At 53.9% G+C, this 19,579-nt stretch overlaps 1 protein-coding gene across 2 annotated transcripts in view; it reads left to right on the plus strand.

The window, feature by feature from the left end:
• CRISPLD2 (cysteine rich secretory protein LCCL domain containing 2) overlaps positions 1-19,579 on the plus strand; it is a 156,407-nt gene that overhangs the window by 98,583 nt on the left and 38,245 nt on the right. Inside the window, exons 15-17 of one of the 2 annotated variants that reach the window (XM_064383365.1) lie at positions 17,509-17,555; positions 17,641-17,870; positions 17,992-19,377. In XM_064383365.1, the coding sequence (XP_064239435.1) occupies positions 17,509-17,555; positions 17,641-17,765 (172 nt within the window). In that variant the 3' untranslated portion in view covers positions 17,766-17,870; positions 17,992-19,377. Of the gene's footprint in view, positions 1-17,508; positions 17,871-17,991; positions 19,378-19,579 lie in introns of those variants that run through there. The other variant, XM_064383364.1, reaches the window with a different exon arrangement.

Consider the following 19,579-nt stretch of genomic DNA (forward strand, 5'->3'; position numbering starts at 1 on the left):
GGTGGTAGTGGTGGTAACCGTAGCAGTGGTCGTATTAACAGTAATGGTGGTAGTGGTGGTAACCGTGGCAGTGGTCGTATTAACAGTAATGGCAGTAACCGTGGTAACCGTAGCAGTGGTCGTATTAACAGTAATGGTGGTAGTGGTGGTAACCGTGGCAGTGGTCGTATTAACAGTAATGGCAGTAACGGCGGTAACCGTGGCAGTGGTCGTATTAACAGTAATGGCGGTAGCGGCGGTAACCGTGGCAGTGGTCGTATTAACAGTAATGGCGGTAACAGCAGTAACCGTGGCACTGGTCATATTAACCGTAATGGCAGTAGTGGCGGTAACCATGGCCGTGGTCATATTAACAGTAATGGCAGTAATGGCGGTAACCGTAGCATTGGTGGTAGTAACAGTAATGGCAGTAGCGGTGGTAACCGTGGCAGTGGTCGTATTAACAGTAATGGTGGTAGTGGTGGTAACCGTAGCAGTGGTCGTATTAACAGTAATGGTGGTAGTGGTGGTAACCGTAGCAGTGGTCGTATTAACAGTAATGGCAGTAACCGTGGTAACCGTAGCAGTGGTCGTATTAACAGTAATGGCAGTAACCGTGGTAACCGTAGCAGTGGTCGTATTAACAGTAATGGTGGTGGTGGTGGTAACCATGGCAGTGGTTGTATTAACAGTAATGGCAGTAACTGTGGTAACCGTAGCAGTGGTCGTATTAACAGTAATGGTGGTAGTGGTGGTAACCGTGGCAGTGGTCGTATTAACAGTAATGGCAGTAACTGTGGTAACCGTAGCAGTGGTCGTATTAACAGTAATGGTGGTAGTGGTGGTAACCGTAGCAGTGGTAGTATTAACAGTAATGGCAGTAGCTTACTGCAACCTCCACCTCCGCAGTTCAACCGATTCTCCTGCCTCAGCCTCCCAAGTAGCTGGGATTACAGGCACCTGCCACCACGCCTGGCTAATTTTGTGTTTTTAGTAGAGACGGGGTTTCTCCATGTTGGTCAGGCTGGTCTCCAACTCCCGACCTCAGGTGATCTGCCCATCTCGGCCTCCCAAAGTGCTGGGATTACAGGCGTTAGCCCCCGCGCCTGGCAGTGAACCTGCAGCTGTAACAAGCTCCCAGGGGATGCTGATGTGGCTGGCCCAGAGAATCCCGCTTTGCAAGCCACTGCTCTGTGCCAGTCCTTCCTCCCTGGAGGAAACTCTGTCATGTACACGAGCGCATGTTCATTCAATACTTAGCACTCGCCATGTGCCGAGCGCTGTGCTAAGCACAGAGGGTGACAAGGCAAAACAGACAAGTCCTTGCCCTTGGAGCGCTTCAGTCCCATCGTCTGCTCTTCTGGCTTTGACAGCAGGGACCCTCTGGGCTGAGAGGGCCCTGAGGAGTGGACGAGATGCCTGCTGGCGGGAGGGGACCTGCCCGTCCTGGGGAAGGCTGTTTGTTCTTGGCCCTCAGCAAATCCATCATCCAAACCTCCCCTCCAAACCAGTTACATAAGCGTTCCCTGAGGCCCGGAAACTTCCAGATGGCCCTGTGGCCCACCCCACCAGCTGCTCCTGGGATGTCAGCGCCGGCCATTTCCCGGGCCCCGGAATTCCCAGAGCAGCCAGACATGAAGCAGCTGTCTAAACGCCAGGAAGGCCAGGGGCGCCGAGGGTGAGGGCAGCGACAACAGCCTCTGTGCACTCCTGGTCTCTCTAACAGCAGCTGGGCCCAGAGGGCAGTGGGGGCCCCAGTGCCAGCAAGGGTGGGGCAGGGTCCCTGTGACCCCAGACATCTGGGACCCCAGCACACACCAGCTGTCTGTCAGCCCCAAAGGGAGGTGTGCCAGGAGCTCCCCCTAGCCAGAACAGTCCACGCTGCCCCTCCCTTTCTGCTTGGACACATTCCTGGTCCCTTCTGGTAGGCAAACCTCCCCCCACCTGCTCCCAAGCCATCCTCACCATACCAGGGAACCACCAGGGGCATCAGAATCACCCGGAAACCGTGTCTAGAATGCCCATTCCTGGGACCCACCCACAGTCTAATCCCGTAGTTGTGAAAGCTGGCCCAGGAGTCTTCAGTTTTACAAAGTCCCAGGCATCTTTGACGCAGGAGTTCCTCAGGCCATACTTTGAGAAATGCTGACACACATGGCACACTCTCATTTTCTACGACACATGATCTCTATGCAAGGGATATTTTATATCTAGACATGTTTCTCTGTAGCTACCACCTGTCTACTTACCTACAGACAGACAATGGATGATAGATACCGATGTATCCCAGGACACACGAGTCTCCACCTCACCTTCATGTGACCTTCCCCCCTTCTGTTTCCTATAAGGACACCTGCCACTGAATGTGCCCCCCCGCCACTTAATCCAGAATGACCCTTCTCAAATCCTTCATCACAGCTGCAAGGACCCTTCTTCCAGATGAGGGCCCAGTCAGAATTCTTTGGGGTTAGTATGTGGACGGATCTTTTTGATGATTCAAACCGCTACAACTGTATGATATAAACTAGTAATTTACATTAGTTTGATGTAGGCTATCCTGAAGAATATAAACTATTCTGAAGAATATAGATATTCTCTTTGAAAACTGGAGCTTGCCAGGCATGCTGGCTCATGTTTGCAATCCCAGTACTTAGAGAGGCAGAGGCAGGAGGATCGCTAGAGCCCGGGAGTTCAAGACCACCCTGGACAACAAAGGGAGACCCCATGTCTACCAAAAAAAGGGAAAAAAAACAAGTTTGAAAATTGGACTTCAAGCAAAAAACACAGGAAAGACATTTCAAGTTCCCCAGAGGACAGAGCCTCGGGCTGCCTCTGGGCCCCTCTTCAAAGTGGGCGGGCTTTGTACTATAGCCAAGCAGAGCAGCCAATCAAATGGTCAGATTTTTCTTAAAGGTCACAAACCTTCCGTTACAGTCTGCCTGTAAGCCCTGTGCACGCTTCATGCCCTCTGGTTTCTCTCCTTCCTTCCCCGGCCTCTCTGCCCCACTCCCTTTCTGGTCTCCCCAGTAACTGGCCGACCCTGGGCCTCTTCCCTTCTCCCCAGGCTCCCTCTCCCCTGCAGAGTCATCCCATCCCTTGCCTCACACGCCATCTGCACGTGTTCCCCGCGACCATGCCACATCGACTTCCACTCTTGCCTCTCTGAGGCCCAGATCCATGGAGCCCACTGGCCAATGGCCATCTCCACGCCTTGGCTGACGCCTCGTAGCCTCTCTGGGCTCCTGGCCTGTAAAATCATGATGACTCTGGAGGGCCGCTGTGCACGTGCAGGAGGCTACAGCAAGGACAGTCAGCACGTGGTAAGCGCGGAAGGTCTGAGGATGGTGCCTTCTAAGGCCGCATGCAAACGGCACAGCCACTCCCCTCGAGATGGAGGAGGCTAGGACTGGGAAGCAGGCCCGCGGCCAGGCCCTCCCAGGGTCAAGGGTCAGGGTACACAGCTGTTTAGCAAGACTCTTGGGAGGACCCTCCCCTTCCTTCCCTGGTGCATGAAGCTCCAAGCCACGGGCAGAGCCTTCCTGTCCTTTAGCCACAAGCCATGGGCTTTAAGTGTAAATCTCCCCCAGGAGATGAGAATCAAGGACTTGGATATATTCTCACTAAAGTGCATATGACTGACAGCTGATCAGTTTCCAAGAGAGAACAAGTATGAGGACCCTGGCAGTGGGGTCCAGGGAGTGGGCACCCTGGCTTCAGGCAGCACTCGAGGGGCTCCTCCCCCTCAAAGGGGGCAGTTCAGAATTGCCCACCACCAGGGGGCAGCAGAGCACCAGGGACCAATTTCTACCACCCCCTGGAGGGGTGAGAAAGGATGCCTCTAACCCCAACCCATCTAGGCAGCCCCTCTTCCTTCCAGTCCAATATGTGCTCCATCCGTGCATCCCAGGGGTCCAGAGAGGCCTCCAGGGAAGCAGGAACCCCATTTCTTAAAGGCCATTTAGCCCAAGTAGTGACTGAAGTCCTTGACCTGTTATCCAAGAAAGGGTCCTAGGCCTGGCCACCATCCTGGGGACTTCTGAATGCCTTAAAGTGGGGTCCCCAGGCCAGAAGCAGCAGCCTCACCTGGGAGCTTGCTGTAAATGCAGATTCTCAGGCCCCACCCCGAACCAACAGATTCAGACTCTCAGGGAGTGGGCCTGCAAGGTGGGTTTGAAAAGGCCATCCGGGAAATTCTGATGCAGCTCAGATATGAGAACCAATGAATCAGGCCAGATAGGACCAGTGCTTTCATTTGCACAGCCCCATGCCAATGCTGCCATCAGCAAGGACACCAAGGTGTGGTGGCAGTGCCCTACATGACACGGAGGCTGGTCTGGAACAAGGGACTGGACTCTGTGGGCCTGGCCTGTGCCGGCTGCAGCAGGTGGTTCCTATGTCCTGATGGATGAATGAGCCGGGTATTGTGGCGGCCTCTGGACACACAGTGCCCATGACGCAGCTCCCAAAGGATCCAGAAGGAAGAGTTAAACGTAACCTCAGGGTTGCCAGTTCTCCAACATGAGCACTTCTGTGGCTGAAGAGGAGCCCCAGTGCTCCGCAGACCGGGCGCTTAAGTAGAGGCCACTCACCAGAAAGCATCAGAAGGGAGGGGACCCCACTGCCTGGATTCAAATCCCTGATTCATCCAAGCTGGGATTTGAATGTACCCGGGTGTCACAACCTCTCTGATCCCCAGCTTTCCCTCCCTGTCGACTAGGGACAGTAACAGAACTGACCAAATAAACTTGTTGTGGGGACAAAATAAGATCATTGATGGGACGCCCTGGCCCGTAGTAAACGTTCACAGTATCAGCAACTTTCTTAATGAGCAGGTCATGTATGTTGTAAAAACCTGCGTGTTCTCAATCTGGCTGATCCTCCAGAGGTGAAACGTAAAGTCTCCAGGGGACCCCGCAGTTCCACTTCTGAGTTGACACTCAAGAGAAGTGAAAACTCACATTCACACAAAAACGTGTGCAAGAATGCCCTTGGCAGCCCTGTTCACAGCAGCCGAACAAAGTGGAAACGACCCGCATGGAACATGATTCGCCCCTGGAAAAGGAACGGTGTTCAGCTATGTGCAGCAGCACCCATGACCCTGAAGCGGTGATGCTGAGTGAAAGAAGCCAGACACGGAGAAGCACAGACCGCATGATGCCATTCACAAGAGATGTCCCCAGCAGGCCAATCCAGCCACTGAAAGTGGACCTGTGGTTAGCAGGGGCTGGAGGAAGTTGGGGAATTGGGGGTGATGGCTAGGGTACAGGGTTTTTTGGGGGTAAATAAAATATTCTAAAGAGGATTGTAGTGATGGCTGCGCACCTCTGCGGATACACCAAAAAACCACAGGTGAATTGTGTGGAGTGTGAATTATATCTCAAAAAAAGCTGTTAAAAAAATCCACGCTTCTCCATGAGATTCTCTACAGCTATTTTAATTGTTAATGAGAGAAAGCAGGTGCACCCCATGAGTATTTTAATTTTTCCCAAACTGATCCCTAAGCAAAATAGTTTAGAAAAGGTGCCTGAGGCCACGTGCGGTGGCTCACGCCTGTAACCTCAGTGCTTTGGAAGGGAGGCCAAGGCAGGTGGATGGCTTGAGGCCAGGAGCTCGACAGCAGTCTGTGCAACATGGGGAGACCTTATCTCTACAAAAAAATTTTAAAAATCAGTCAGGCATGGTGACATAAGCCTGTCATCCCAGCTACTCGGGAGGCTGAGGCAGGAGGATTGCTTGAGCCCAGGAGTTGAGGCTGCAGTAAGCCAGGATCACGCCACTGCACTGCAGCCTGGGCAACACAGCAAGACCCCATCTCAAAACAAAGAAAGACAGAGAGAAGAAAGACAAGGACAAAGAGAACAGTTGCTTGAGCTGAATTCCACGTCCAAGTTAGGGGCTCTGTCACGAGCCCTCCTTCAAGTGGCCGGGCCTTCATAACACCAAGCAAAGCAGGGCATTGAGAGTTGCATTTTAGTTTAAAGGCCACAGACTTGCCCGTCAGATTTGTCTATAAACTCCATACAGTCCTTGAAGTGAGCTGAGCCCCCCCGAGTTCCTCAGGGGTTCAAGGCAAACTTATCATCAAAACCAATCCCAGAGAGCCAGGCCGGGGGCCCGCAGCCATCCACGAAGCCAGCTCCAGGGAGGTCTGGCCTTGAGCCTGGCCAGAACTTATCTCCAAGACGATATGTTCTCACCCTACTCCAAGTGTTTGTCCAGAAGATGAAGGCCCAGCCAGGGTCCCCAAAAGTGAAGGGGAACCCATCAGTGATCAGAGGGAAGCGTCCCTGGCCCAGCCCTGGCAGAGTCACAGATGAACAGATGGGTCTCCTGGCACAAGGACCCTGCGTCTTCTGTCCCCACCCTCACTCAGACCCTCCCACAGGGTCCCCTCGCCATCCCATTGGCCTTCAGGCTTGGAGGGTGGCCTTCGAATTCCCTGCCTTGACCCCTGGCCATCTGTGCGCCCTGCCCCTCCTCCCACTCCCAGGCGCCTCTGGGCCTCCGCTCAGGCCATCAAACCCAGCTCCACCAGGCCCCAGCCATGTGTCCTTGGCGAGTGCCCTCGCCAGGGCCTCAGCCCCCTGTTTACAAGCGCTTGTGAGCTAAAGCCTGCCGGCCCTGAGTCCAAAGCTGGGTTGAACTGGCATTCCCGCTGGTTCCAGCCTCCAGGACGGCTCCTCCTCCAGCTCACTGCCCTCTGCCCTGCCAGCTGCAGCTCCTCCTGTGCCCCAGAACCGCCTGGCACTCCGGGGCTCCCAGGCTCATCTGGGCACGACTTTGCCGCCCGACAGAGCCTCTGCACACCCCTCCCCAGCCTGGCCCATGGCGGCTCTTCACGAAGACGCTTCATGGAGTGAGTGAGTTTCCAAAGCACTTTTCCTTCCTTTATCTCATTTGGTCTTCACAGCACCTGGAGCGGGCAGACTGGCTGCTGCTCCATTTTACAGGTGAGAAACGGAGGCTCAGAGCCCTGCTCCAGGCCAGCCCTCTCCTCCCCTTCAGCTTCACGGGGTTTCAAGATGGTGGAAGAGGGGTGCTGGCCACCGCCCCACATGCCCCATTACTCAGAACAGTCCTTTGAAAGGACACCCTTTAAACAAAGCCTCCCAGCCCAGCCAGGCGAGCGGTCCCATTTCCCTGGGCCTGGCTGGGCCCATCCCAAGGGTGGGGCTGAACGTTAGCTGACTCAGTCCTGGTCCCAGGCCCAGCATCTGGCCAGAGCCAGAGCCGCTCGGCCTCCCTGGCCGGGCCTCAGACCCACAGCTGTGGCTCAGTTTATCTTACTTGCCAGGAAAAGAGGAAAGTGGCCCCGGACCCTGAGGGCCACTCTGAGGGAAGAATATGTAGACAAGCTGTTCAAGCCGGTGAGAGGGGATGGTTCTTTGCAGCCAGTTCCTGCCACAGCCCAAAAACAGAAAGTAGAGCAGCCCAGAGGCTCCGATGCCAGGCTGGACCTGAGCGTGTGCCCAGCTCCTCGAGCTCCCAGCACCGTGTGGGTTGGGAACCCGTCCAGCCCGTTTCCTTATCTACAAAATGGAGAAGGGGCTACCTAATAATTATCCTTTTTCTGAAGGGCAATCAGGATGTGTAAAGGGTTTGTGTCATCTGGGAAAGGTTGAGCACAGTGCCAGACACGTAGTCCTCGATGCGCGTCGCTTATTTTTAAAAAGCTTGCTTATTGGTGAAATTCACTGGAAATCCTGCAGCGAGAGGCAGAGTGAGAGAAAACTACACTGGCAGCGCCGGGGGTCCTGGGGGATCTCTCGGTGAGGGAGGAGCAGGAGGAGAAGTGGATGGATGTGATGCAGCCGGATGCTGCGGCCATGAGCGACGGTGGGACCCCAGTGCCCGGCATGGGGAGGGGCATGGAGAGGAGGAAGGAGCAAGGCCACGTGGGCCTCCAATCTGAGGGATGTGGGGGCATTTGAGAGGTTTTTAGGGGGTTGGGGGAGTCAGTGAGCCTGAGTGCCTCTGACACGATCCCATCACAGAGCAGGAGCGGGGGAAGGGGATTCTCAAGAACTGTTGTGGCTGGAGGCTGGGTCCACCTGGATGTTCTTTCGGAGTTCCTTGGCAGTTGCAGAGCAGAGACTGAAACTCTCTTCAGCTTCTTCTGGCTGCTGGATTATTTCTTTGAGGACTACAAAGTGCTGAACCTGTGGGCCCTGGGAACGATCCGGGTTGCAATTTCTGTCCTCGGCTGATGGTAGGAGGGCCTGGTGGACGACCCCAAAAGGGGTGAAAGACACCAAGGGCTGGGTCTGAGTCGAGGTGCCGCCCCTACACTCAGATCAGGACTCAGAGGAGTCATGGAGAGCCCAGGTGGCCGATCCCCCCCCCCGCACCCCTCACTCTCAAGCCAGAAGCAGCCTTGGGGTTAAGCAGGGGTGTGTGTTCCCCAGGACGTGTATAAATTCATTCAGCCGCCCCAGCCAACTACTGCAAATGCAGTGGCTAAAACCAGTCTAAGCACATGGAAGGCCCCGGGGCACGTCATTCAGTGTGATGTCAGTACCACGTTAATGGGGAGAAATCACTTCCCGGCTGCGGCCCTGTGTGTGGAGTCTGCACCCTCTCCGTGTGTGTGTGGGTTTTCTGGGGGCACTCCGCTTTCCTCCTCCATCAAAGATGGGACGTCAGGGAAATGACACGTCTGTGTGGTGCCAGGCTGAGTGGGAGTGGATGTGAGAGAGCATGGGTGTGAATGTGGGAGAGTGTGTGAGAGTGTGTGGCTGTGTGTGGGTGTGGGTGTGTGGGTGTGGGACTGGGTGTGTGTGGGTGTGTGGGAGTGTGAGTGTGAGTGGGTCAGCATGGGTGTCAGAGTGTCAGTTTGGGTGTGAGTGTGGGTGTGGGTGTGTGAGTGTGGGACTGGGTGTGTGTGGGTGTGAGTGTGAGTGGGTCAGCGTGGGTGTCAGAGTGTCAGTTTGGGTGTGAGTGTGGGTGTGGGTGTGTGAGTGTGGGACTGGGTGTGTGTGTGTGGGTGAGTGTGGGTGTGTGGGTGTGGGACTGGGTGTGGGACTGGGTGTGTGGGTGTGTGTGGGTATGGGTGTGAGTGTGGGTCAGCGTGGGTGTCAGAGTGTCAGTTTGGGTGTGAGTGTGGGTGTGGGTGTGGGTGTGGGTGTGAGTGGGTGTGGGTGTGTGGTGGGTGTGGGTGTGTGGGTGTGGGTGTGAGTGTGTGGGGGGGTGAGTGCTGTGGGTGGGTGTGTGGTGGGTGTGGGTGAGTGTGGGTGTGACTGAGTTTGGGTGTAGGTGGATGAGTGTGGGTGTGGTGGGTGTGGGTGAATGAGGGTGTGTGTGTGGGTGTGACTGAGTGGGTGTGGGTGAGTGTGTGGGGGTGGGTGTGGGCGTTAGAGTGTGAGCACGATTCACCCCTCGTGTGCCTTTTCCACCTTCCTAGGGGTCTCTCACATCCCTCGGCTCACGGTCCCTTCCTCCATCTTCAAAATGCATCCCTCCAACCTCAGATTCTGCGGTCCCACCTCCGCTCTGACTCTGGCGCCCTCACTATCCTCTTACACAGGACCCTGTGATGACGCTGGGCTGGCCCAGCTAATCCAGGAAACTCTCCCCATCGAAAGGTCCTCAACTTAATCACATTTGCCAAGTGCCTTTTGTCACATAGTAGCCACATCCACGGGTCTGGAGATTAGAATATGGACGTGTTTGGGGCCACTATTCCAACAAGCACACGCTACGCAAGCTGCACCTGTGTAGTTAGTGCAAGCAGCCTCCACCTGATGAATGCACTGGAATTTTATGCATGTGACTTCAACTTCGGCGTTTTAATAATAACCTCTCTTCCCGTAGTTGTCACTAACATCCATACACCCCTCTTCTCCCTTTGGTCATAGAATGTCTCAGCTTTTCATTGGGCAGAAGACAATCTGTTTAAACTACATTTCCTAGCCCCCTTTGCAGGGAGGGATGCCCACGTACCTGTGATTTCTCCAGGTGAGTCCAAGCACAAGCAGTCTGCTCCACTTTCTACATTAGGCCCTTAAAAAGAATAGGCATGAGCCCCAGTTGCCTTTCCTCCTTCCCACTATCTGGGAGACATGATGGCAGGAGCTGAGGCAATCACGTTGGATCCAGAGGTTAAAAACCATGTGTTGTTCTCTTAGATTCTGACATGGGAGAAATTTTTAAAAATTAAAAATAACAACAAAGAAAACCCCATGCATTGAAGCTGGTGGAGCTGCCCTGCCAGCCCCAGGACACCTCTCTTTGTGCTGTCGGAGAGAAACAAGCATCTATCTTATTTAGAACTGTGTACTACAGGGCCTCTGTTTCATCACAGCTTACACAGTGCCTAGCTCAGACCCTTGGGTCTCTGTGTCTGAGATGAGCCTCCGGTGAGCTCCCGGGGCCTCTGCCTCCTCTCCTGCTCCTCACCACTGCTGAGCTTGTGGAAAGTGCAGACAAATGATGAAATTCCTGTGACTCAGGCAGAGAGGGAGACTTGCCCACAGCCCTGGCTGCAGACCTGCAGCCTTAGCTGCGGGCCCCCTGGGAGCTGGTTAGAAACGCTGGTTCCAGCTCCAGCCTCGTGCATCGACCTTCGAACGGTAATGAGCCTCAAACAGCGGGCGTGCGCGTCGCTGCTGGAGAAGCTCCGGGCTCAGCTCTGCGGAGTGTCACATCTGTCCCTGTCCCCTCCCACTCCTCCCACCCCAACTTACTGCACTTCCAGCGGCACCCCAAATCCCTAGGGCCATCCAGACCCCCATGAGGGAAGCGGGGAGTAGGCAGGTCTAGACTTCCCATCTCTGCTTTAACAAAGCCAATACCACATTTTTTGTTTGATTTGATGGGGTTCTGCAAAAGATTAATTTGCTGAAGTACAGAAGTCGGAAAGTCCTGGTCCTGACTGATGTTCGCTTTGGGGAATGCTGGAGGCTCGCAGGCCTCAGGCAGCAGAGGCAGTGGCTGCGGTGGGCTGCAGAAACCCAGGCTCCCTCTCTCACATCTGTGACTGACAGTTCTCTACCTTCCTTTGGAGGAAGCAGATTCCATGGAGTCTCGTCTCCAGGTGCCTTTGAGACCGTTATTTCTGCTTAGCCAGTGTTGGTTTTAGGTGATTTCAATGCATGTATTTAGTGGTTGGATGTTTAGTGGCCGGCACTGATCTCTGTATCGAGAATTCCCCACTGGTGACAACCAGCCAGCTTTCCTCCTGCAGGCTGCGTCTTAGTGCTGGAGATAGACAAGGAACACGTAAGACAGACGGTGCGTCAGTGGACACGCCTGCTCCAGAGGAAAAAAGGGGAAGCGGGGCTTCCTGGAAGAGGAAGAAGGGGGAAGGCCCCACAGGCATAATTACATTGAGCAGAAGAGAAAGAGTGGAGGGTATGAGCTATGTGAGTGTCCAGGGAAGAGCTGTCCAGGCAGAGGGAATGGCCGGTGCAGGGCCTGAGGTCACAGCATCCTGGTGTTTGCCAGACCTCGAGGCTGGCCAGAGTGTCCTGGCTGGAGTAAGGGGAGTGGCAGGAAGGGCGCCAGGAGAGCAGGCAGGCACGGGGTCGTGGGAGCAGCTAGTCTGGCCTAGCAGATGCTGCTCAGGCCCCAGCCGGTGCCTCTGAATGCAGGGTGTGGCTCACACCAGCGGCTTCTTTCCTGCAGTTCCCGAGGGCTTTCTCTGACTGCAGGAGCACACTCGGGGTTCGAAAGGGGCTAGCCAAAAGGGCTGGAGAGGAGGACGCCTAACTCATTCCTGTTCACCCAGGGCATTCCTGGTTTCAGCATTGGAAGTCCCACATCCCAGAGAACCCCTCGTGCCAGGTAACCTGTGACAGCTGGTCGCTCTGCGAGGAGCTGATGTCCCCAGAGCAGCCCTCCAGCAAGGAAGGCCAGGCACAGGTGTGGGTGGCCAGGCACAGGGGTTAGTGCCGGTAATCCCAGCACTTCAGGAGGCCGAGGCGGGCGGATCGCTTTGACCTCAGGAGTTTGAGACCAGCCTGGCCAACAAGGTGAAACCCTATCTCTACAAAAATTATGAAAATCAGCTAGGTGTCGGTGGCTCGCACCTGTAGTCCCAGTAACTCAGGAGGCCGAGGCTGGAGAATTGCTTGTGCCAGGAAGTGGAGGTTGCAATAAGCTGAGATCATGCCACTGCATTCCAGCCTGGATGACAGATTGAGAACCCATCTTAAAAAAAAAAAAAAAAAGAATAGGCGTAGAAACCCCAGCTCCCTGCCCGTATATGGGATGACTCTGAGGCATGCTCTAGTCACCCCTGGGGTCCCCAGCGGGCACCTCACTCTTTACTGCCTTACCCTCCCCCGCACTGTACTTCCGCATTCCCTCACCTGTGTTCCCTGGGTGCACCTCCCTCGCCTTAAACTATATGTACCCAAATCCTTGCTTCAGGCTCTGCTTCTGGGGGATCCAGTCTAAAACACAAGGAAGAAGGGCTCACGAATATTTGGGGGGTCTAGGCCACCCCTTTAAGCTGCCCCTGACTTGTCAGAAAGGTTCTTGGAATTTTGGGCTGTCCCTGCCGTGAGGTCCCTCTAGCCCTGTGCCAAGTCCTGGCCTTGAGTCAGAGCACGTCACAGCTGAGAAGCAGGAGCACCGTGCCTCCTGAGCACTGAGGTCACCCCGGCTGCTCTGCCACAGCCACCCTGCCCTCTGGCCCTTCCACAGCCCATCCCCAGCAGGACGTGGCCGGGTCACAGCTGCGGGGAGCTGTCTGTGTCCTTAGGCGCACTGCTGGGAACCCCTGGGTTCGGGAGTGGCTCCTGCCCACTGCCAGGCCATCCGACGCCCGGCCAGCCTCCCAGTGCTGACTCTGGCCTGACTGCCTGCCTGGTGTCGCTTCCGGCCCGTCCTGAGCTGCTTGGTCTGTCAGCCTGGCCTGCACTTACTCCGTCTCCTCTGCCTGGCTCTGCCGATGCTGACCTCAACTTGCTTTCTTGGCCTCCAGCCCCTGGCCTTCCTCTCTGTTGCCAGGGGGAGGCCAGATGAGATGATGAACTTAGCAGGGCGGCGTGAGGCCCTTTTCTGTGCCCTGGCCTGGCAGGGGCTTTCGCCTAGTCAGTCAGACTTGGGCCAGTGTGGCCTGCCCCAGCCAGCCAGGTGGCCCCTGCTGTTCTCTGCCAAGCCTGGGAGCTGCTGCATGATCACATCCCCCAGAAACGGTGGCCACGGGAGCACAGCTACCCACACACCAAGCACACGGCCCTCGAGGTGTCCTGAGCCATGCCTCCCATCTGCAGCCACGCCTCCCACCTATAGCCACGCCTCCCACCTGCAGCCACGCCTCACACTTGCAGTCACACCTCACACCTGCAGCCACACCTCCCACCTGCAGCCACGCCTCCCACCTGCAGCCACACCTCACACTTGCAGTCACACCTCACATCTGCAGCCACGCCTCCCACCTGCAGCCACGCCTCACACCTGCAGCCACGCCTCCCACCTGCAGTCATGACTTACACCTGCAGTCACGCCTCACACCTGCAGTCATGCCTCACACCTGCAGCCACACCTCACACCTGCAGTCATGCCTCACACCTGCAGCCACGCCTCACACCTGCAGTCATGCCTCACATCTGCAGCCACGCCTCACACCTGCAGTCATCACTCACACCTGCAGTCATGCCTCACATCTGCAGTCACGCCTCACACCTGCAGCCACGCCTCATACCTGCAGTCATGACTTACACCTGCAGTCACGCCTCACACCTGCAGCCACACCTCACACCTGCAGCCACGCCTCACACCTGCAGCCACGCCTCACACCTGCAGCCACGCCTCACACCTGCAGTCATGACTCACACCTGCAGCCACGCCTCACACCTGCAGTCATGACTCACACCTGCAGCCACGCCTCACACCTGCAGCCACCTCCCCGCATTCACCACAAAACTCAAGCCTCCCTCCAACCAGCCCAGACCCTGGCACTCACTGCTGGGAGCTTCAGGAAAACTGTCCTCACTCAGCTCTAATTCCAACGAGCTTTCCAGAAGCCCCTTTCCCAGCACCTGAATTCCATCCTGTACCAGATCAGCTCACCGAATGTTCTTTTCTTCTCCAACTAACTTCACTGAATTGGCTGAATCACAGTTTTGGTTTTTTTGGTCATGGCCATGAAAGAATGATGTGACTGGAGGCTTGCAAACCACTCTTTCTTTCTCTCTTTCTTTCCTTCTTTCTTTATCTTCTTCTCTCTGTCTTTCCTCTTTCTTCCTCTCTTTTGTTCTTTTTTTTTTTTTTTTTTGAGACAGAGTCTCACTCCATCACCAGGCGTCAGGCTGGAGTGCAGTGGTGCGACCTCGGCTCACTGCAACCTCCGCCTCCCGGGTTCAAGCAATTCTCCTGCCTCAGCCTCCCGAGTAGCTGGGACTACAGGTGCAAGCCACCACGCCCAGCTAATTTTTTTGTATTTTTAGTGGAGACGAGGTTTTACCATGTTGGCCAGGATGGTCTTGATCTCTTGACCTCGTGATCCACTCTCCTCGGCCTCCCAAAGTCTCTCTTTTGTTCTTTCTTTCCTTCCTTCTTTCTTTCCTTCCTTCTTTCTCTCTTTCTTTCCTTCCTTCCTTCCATCTCTCTCTCTTTCTTTCTTTCTCTTTCTCTTTCTTTCCTTCCTTCCTTCTTTCTTTCTTTCCTTCCTTCCTTCTTTCTCTTTCTTTCTCTCTCTCTTTCTCTTTCTTTCTCTTTCTCTCTTTCTTTCTTTCCTTCCTTCTTTCTCTCTTTCTTTCTTTCTTTCTTTCTCTCTCTCTCTTTCTTTCTTTCTTTCTTGATAGTCTCACTCAGTCACCCACGCTGGAGTGCAGTGACACGATCTCAACTCACTGTAACCTCCACCTCCTGGCCTCAAGCAATCCTCCCACCTCAGCCTCCCTAGTCACTGGGACTACAGGCACACACCACCACATCTGGCTAATTTTAAAATGTGTATTTTGGGTCACGTGGTAGCTCATGTCTATAATCCCAGCACTTTGGGAGGCTAAGGCAGGCGGATTACCTGAGGTCAGGAGTTCAAGACCAGCCTGACCAACATGGAGAAACCCTGTCTCTACTAAAAACTACAAAATTAGCCAGGTGTGGTGTCACATGTCTGTAATCCCAGCTACTCGGGAGGCTGAGGCAGGAGAATCTCTTGAACCCAGGAGGCGGAGGTTTCAGTGAGCCGAGATCATGCCATTGCATTACAGCCTGGGCAATAAGAGCAAAACTCCGTCTGTAAATAAATGAAGAAATATATTTTGTAGAAATGAGGTTTCACCGTGTGGCTCAGGCTGGTCTTGAATTCCTGGGCTCAAGCCATCTGCCCTCCTCGGCCTCCCGCAGTGGTGGCCTCCTGTCTACAAATCACTTTTTTCTTTTTTTTTTTTGAGACAGAGTCTCACTCTGTCACCCAGGCTGGAGTGCAGTGGTGCAGTCCCAGCTCACCACAACCTCCGCCTCCCTAGTTCAAGCAGTTCTCCTGCCTCAGCCCTCCGAGTAACTGGGACTGCATGCATGCGCTAATTTTTGTATTTTTAGTAGAGATGGGATTTCACCATATTGGCCAGGCTGGTCTTGAACTCCTGACAGGTACCCCATTTCACCCTGATGTGATTTTTACACATTGTATGCTGGTGTTAAACTATCTCACGGATCCCATAAATACATACACCTACTATTTACCCACAAAATTTAAAAAATTTTATTTAAGAGAAAGAACAGTAATTGTTACCATTTTTCTTTAATTTAGCTTTTATTTTAGGTTCAGGGGTACATAGCCTGGTTTGTTATATAGGCAAACTGTGCCATGGCAGTTTGGTGTACAGATAATTTTGTCACCTGGGCTGAGCATGGTGGCTCACACTTGTAATCCCAGCACTTTGGGAGGCTGAGGCAGGTGGATCACTTGAGGTCAGGAGTTCAAGACCAACCTGGCCAACATGGTGAAACCCCATCCCCACTAAAAGCACAAAAACTAGCTGGGTGTGGTGCCAGGTGCCTGCAGTTCCAGCTACTTGGGAGGCTGAGGCAGGAGAGTCACTTGAACCCGGGAAGTGGAGGTTGCAGTGAGCCGAGATCACACCACTGCACTCCAGTCTGGGTGACAGAGCAAGACTCCGTCTCAAAACAAAAAAGATAATTTTGTCGCACGGTTAATAAGCATAGTATCCGACAGGAATTCTTCCTGCTCTGCTCCCTCCTCCCTCCCTCCTCCCTCCCTCCTCCCTTCCTCCTCCCTCAGGGAGGCCCCGATGGCTGCTGCTCCCCCCTGGTGTCCGTGTGTTCTCGCTGTTGAGCTCCCACTTACAAGTGGCAACATGTTACCATTGCCCAGTGCTGACGACGCACCATGTCCAGTCTCAGTTAATGCTGGTAACATCCCTAGGAGGGGAGCTGACTACTGTCCCCATTTTACACATGAAGAAACAGGGCTCAGAGAGGTTAAGTTACTTGCCCGAGAGTACACAGCAAGAATCAAACCTACACCTTCCTGGAGGCCAGAGGTGCCCTGGGTGACTCATTCTGGAATATCTGAAGTTCCTTTTGGAATCAGCATTTATTTGACCCTTATGTCTTCTTGTGGGTTTGGCTTTTCCAAATCAAAGCCAGTTGTTGTTGTTTGGATTTAGTTGGGTTCTGGTAAAACTTCCCCAAAGCAGGAAATGATGTAGTTCCAGAATAAATGGAAACTGTTTACACAACAGTTGTCAAATGCTGAAACAGGAAATAAATCTTACAGAGTAACGCTGAAGAGCGAAGTGAATCTGTGTGGGTAGCTGAGTTTAACCCCAAATTGATTCTAGCTCTTTTGAAAACATCTTTCCCCTCTTTTCACGTTTGTTTCCATTTTTTTTTCTGGCACAAATTTTCCAGACCAGGCTTTCTGAAAGGCTAATGAGCCAGACAATTCTGCTAACCCTCGTGTTCAGAAGGGCCACCCAGGTCACGGTTGTCTTCACTCAGGCAAAGCCATCAAGGCAGCGGGGACTTTGTCCAAATGTCTTGTAGGTCATCAGGATTCCAGATCTGGGGCCCCTCCATAGCGAGGCCACAAGCCATTCTGTCAGCCTGGGCCCCTGAAACTCCTCCCTGTTAGGATCCCCAACCCTTACCTCCTCCTCAGGAGGCTCAGAAATCTGAATTTAGACACGTACCCCATTTTAGACCCTCTGCTCTCTTAAAGAATACCTAGGCAGGCCGGCTGCGGTGGCTCATGTCTGTAATCTCAACACTTTGGGAGGCCGAGGTGGGAGGATCACCTGAGGTCAGGAGTTTGAGACTAGCCTGATGAACATGGTGAAACCGTGTCTCTCCTAAAAATATAAAAATTAGCCAGTCGTGGTGGCAGGAGCCTGTAATCCCAGCTACTTGGGAGGCTGAGGCAGGAGAATGGCTTGAAGAATGGCCGTGAGGCAGAGGTTGTAGTGAGCCGAGATTGCGTCACTGCAGCACCACAGCCAGGGTGAATAGAGTGAGACTCTGACTGTGTGGGTAGCTGCGTTTAACCCCCAGATTGATTCCAGCTCTTTTGAAAACATCTTTCTCCTCTTTCTACATGTCTGTTTCTAATCCCAGGACTCTGGGAGAAGACAGAATTGTGTACCACAATTGCTTGAGCCCAGGTAGGCGCTGCGGCCCCTGTGTGGGTGAGTTCACTGAGGAAAGGGTTCTTGGGCTGATGGAGGACTCTGGCCACCCTGACCCCAGCCCAGCCCAGTGGGCAGCAGCTCCTAGCCCAGAGCACAAACCTCGGATGGTGTAAGAGCATCTGGAGAACCACGAAAGGGCCGTCGCAGCTTCCAAAGTTGCTGCAACTTCAACAGATGACTTGACTTCTTTCTACTTCCCTGTCCCCAAAACATCCAAAATACACAGAGGGAAAGGCTGGGATTGTGTCAGCCACATGTTCTAAATCCACGTACATCAGGAGAAGCTGGGTGAGTCAAGAAAAACCCTGTACCAGGGCTTTCCAGTTATCCATCCATCTATTTTTAAAAATATATATATATATACACATATATATATATATATATATATATTTTTTTTTTTTTGATACAGGGTCTTGCTCTGTCACCCAGGCTGGAGTACAGTGGCATGATCTCAGCTCACTGCAACCTCTGCTTCCTGGGTTCAAGCGATTCTCCTGCCTCAGCCTCCTGAGTAGCTGGGATTACAGGTTCCTGCCACCACACCTGGCTAATTTTTGTATTTTCAATAGAGACAGAGTTTTATCATGTTGACCAGGCTGGTCTCGAACTCCTGACCACAAGTGATCTGCCCTCCTTGGCCTCCCAAAGTGCTAGAATTACAGGTGTGAGCCACCACACCCGGCCTATTCAAAAAATTCTTTCTGGAGCTTCCACCATATACAAGGTATGCACAAGCAGGAACTGGACACGCACAGCCCTGCCCACCTGGAGCTGACAGCGGGGGAGACAGACCATGCGACTATGGAAGAAACCAGTGCCAGACAATAGCTGAGGAGTGAAAACAGATTTTATTGAAGAACTGTTGAAATAGGGGAAGAGACCTTGGTGCAGACCTGGGCTCCGTTCTGAACACAGCAGTGACGAGTGGGGATATCGCCCGGAGCAGGGGCTCAGTGCATGGAAAACGGCTAAGAGGAGGTTGGACATGGTGGCTCACACCTGTAATGCCAGCACTTTGGGAGACTGAGGCAGGCAGATCACTTGAGGTCAAGAGTTCGAGACCAGCCTGGCCAACATGGTGTAACCCTGTCCCTACTAAACATACAAAAATTAGCCAGGCGTGGTGGCACACACCTGTAATCCCAGCTACCTGGGAGGCTGAGGCAGGAGAATCACTTGAACCTGGGAGGCGGAGATTGCAGTGAGGAAGATCACACCATTACACTCCAGTCTGGGTGGCAATGCGCCACTCTGTCTAAAAAATAAAAAAGAAAGAAGAAAATGACTAAGAGGAAACATTAGTTTTGGGGGAAGTTCTGGCTAAACTGATGTAAAGGCCTCTTGCTGAAGGCAGGCCACGTGATCAGACTCCCCCGAGGGGCGGTGCCTGCAAGGAACTGATCACATGTTGGGGTTGGGGAGTTTTGCTAAATTGATTCTGTGTTCTCACTAAAACTGGACAAAGGCAGGACCAGTGCAGAAGCCCACAGGCCAAAGCCTCCTGGAGAAGAGGGTTCGGAGGACCCTGAGCAAAGCTTGGTCAAGGAGAGGGTCCTCGTCATGATTACTGGGGGCTCTGACCCCATTTAGGAAGATGGGGACTGTGCCCTGAGATCTGAAGGGTGATGGGGCGTTCTCAAGGCAGAAGGCCTCAGCACAGGGACGGGGTGAGCAGAGATCTGGAGGGATGGCCTGCGGTGAGGCCCCATGCACCTCACGGAAAGTTCTGGAACACCTGCCCGCACACAGTCTCCACCACCCTCTCCAGGTCTGGCCCTGCATCAGACAGGCCCAGGTGAGAGCTGCCTCAAACATGACATTTCATCAGCGCCCGGCCCCCGTGCCCGCCTCGCCAGCCTCGGCCTGTGGGGGCTGCCCCTCTCCACAGGTCCCCGTCCCTGTCCACCAAGGGCAGCGGGGAACCACTGCAGGAGACTGAGAAATAGGATAACTTGTTCCAGATGTCTGCAGCAAATCCAGGCCCAGCTTCTCCAAGG

This window comes from Aotus nancymaae, unplaced genomic scaffold (genome assembly GCF_030222135.1).
Source record: "Aotus nancymaae isolate 86718 unplaced genomic scaffold, 86718_ANA_hifiasm-v0.15.2.pri h1tg000030l, whole genome shotgun sequence".
NCBI classification, from domain to species: Eukaryota; Metazoa; Chordata; class Mammalia; order Primates; family Aotidae; genus Aotus; species Aotus nancymaae.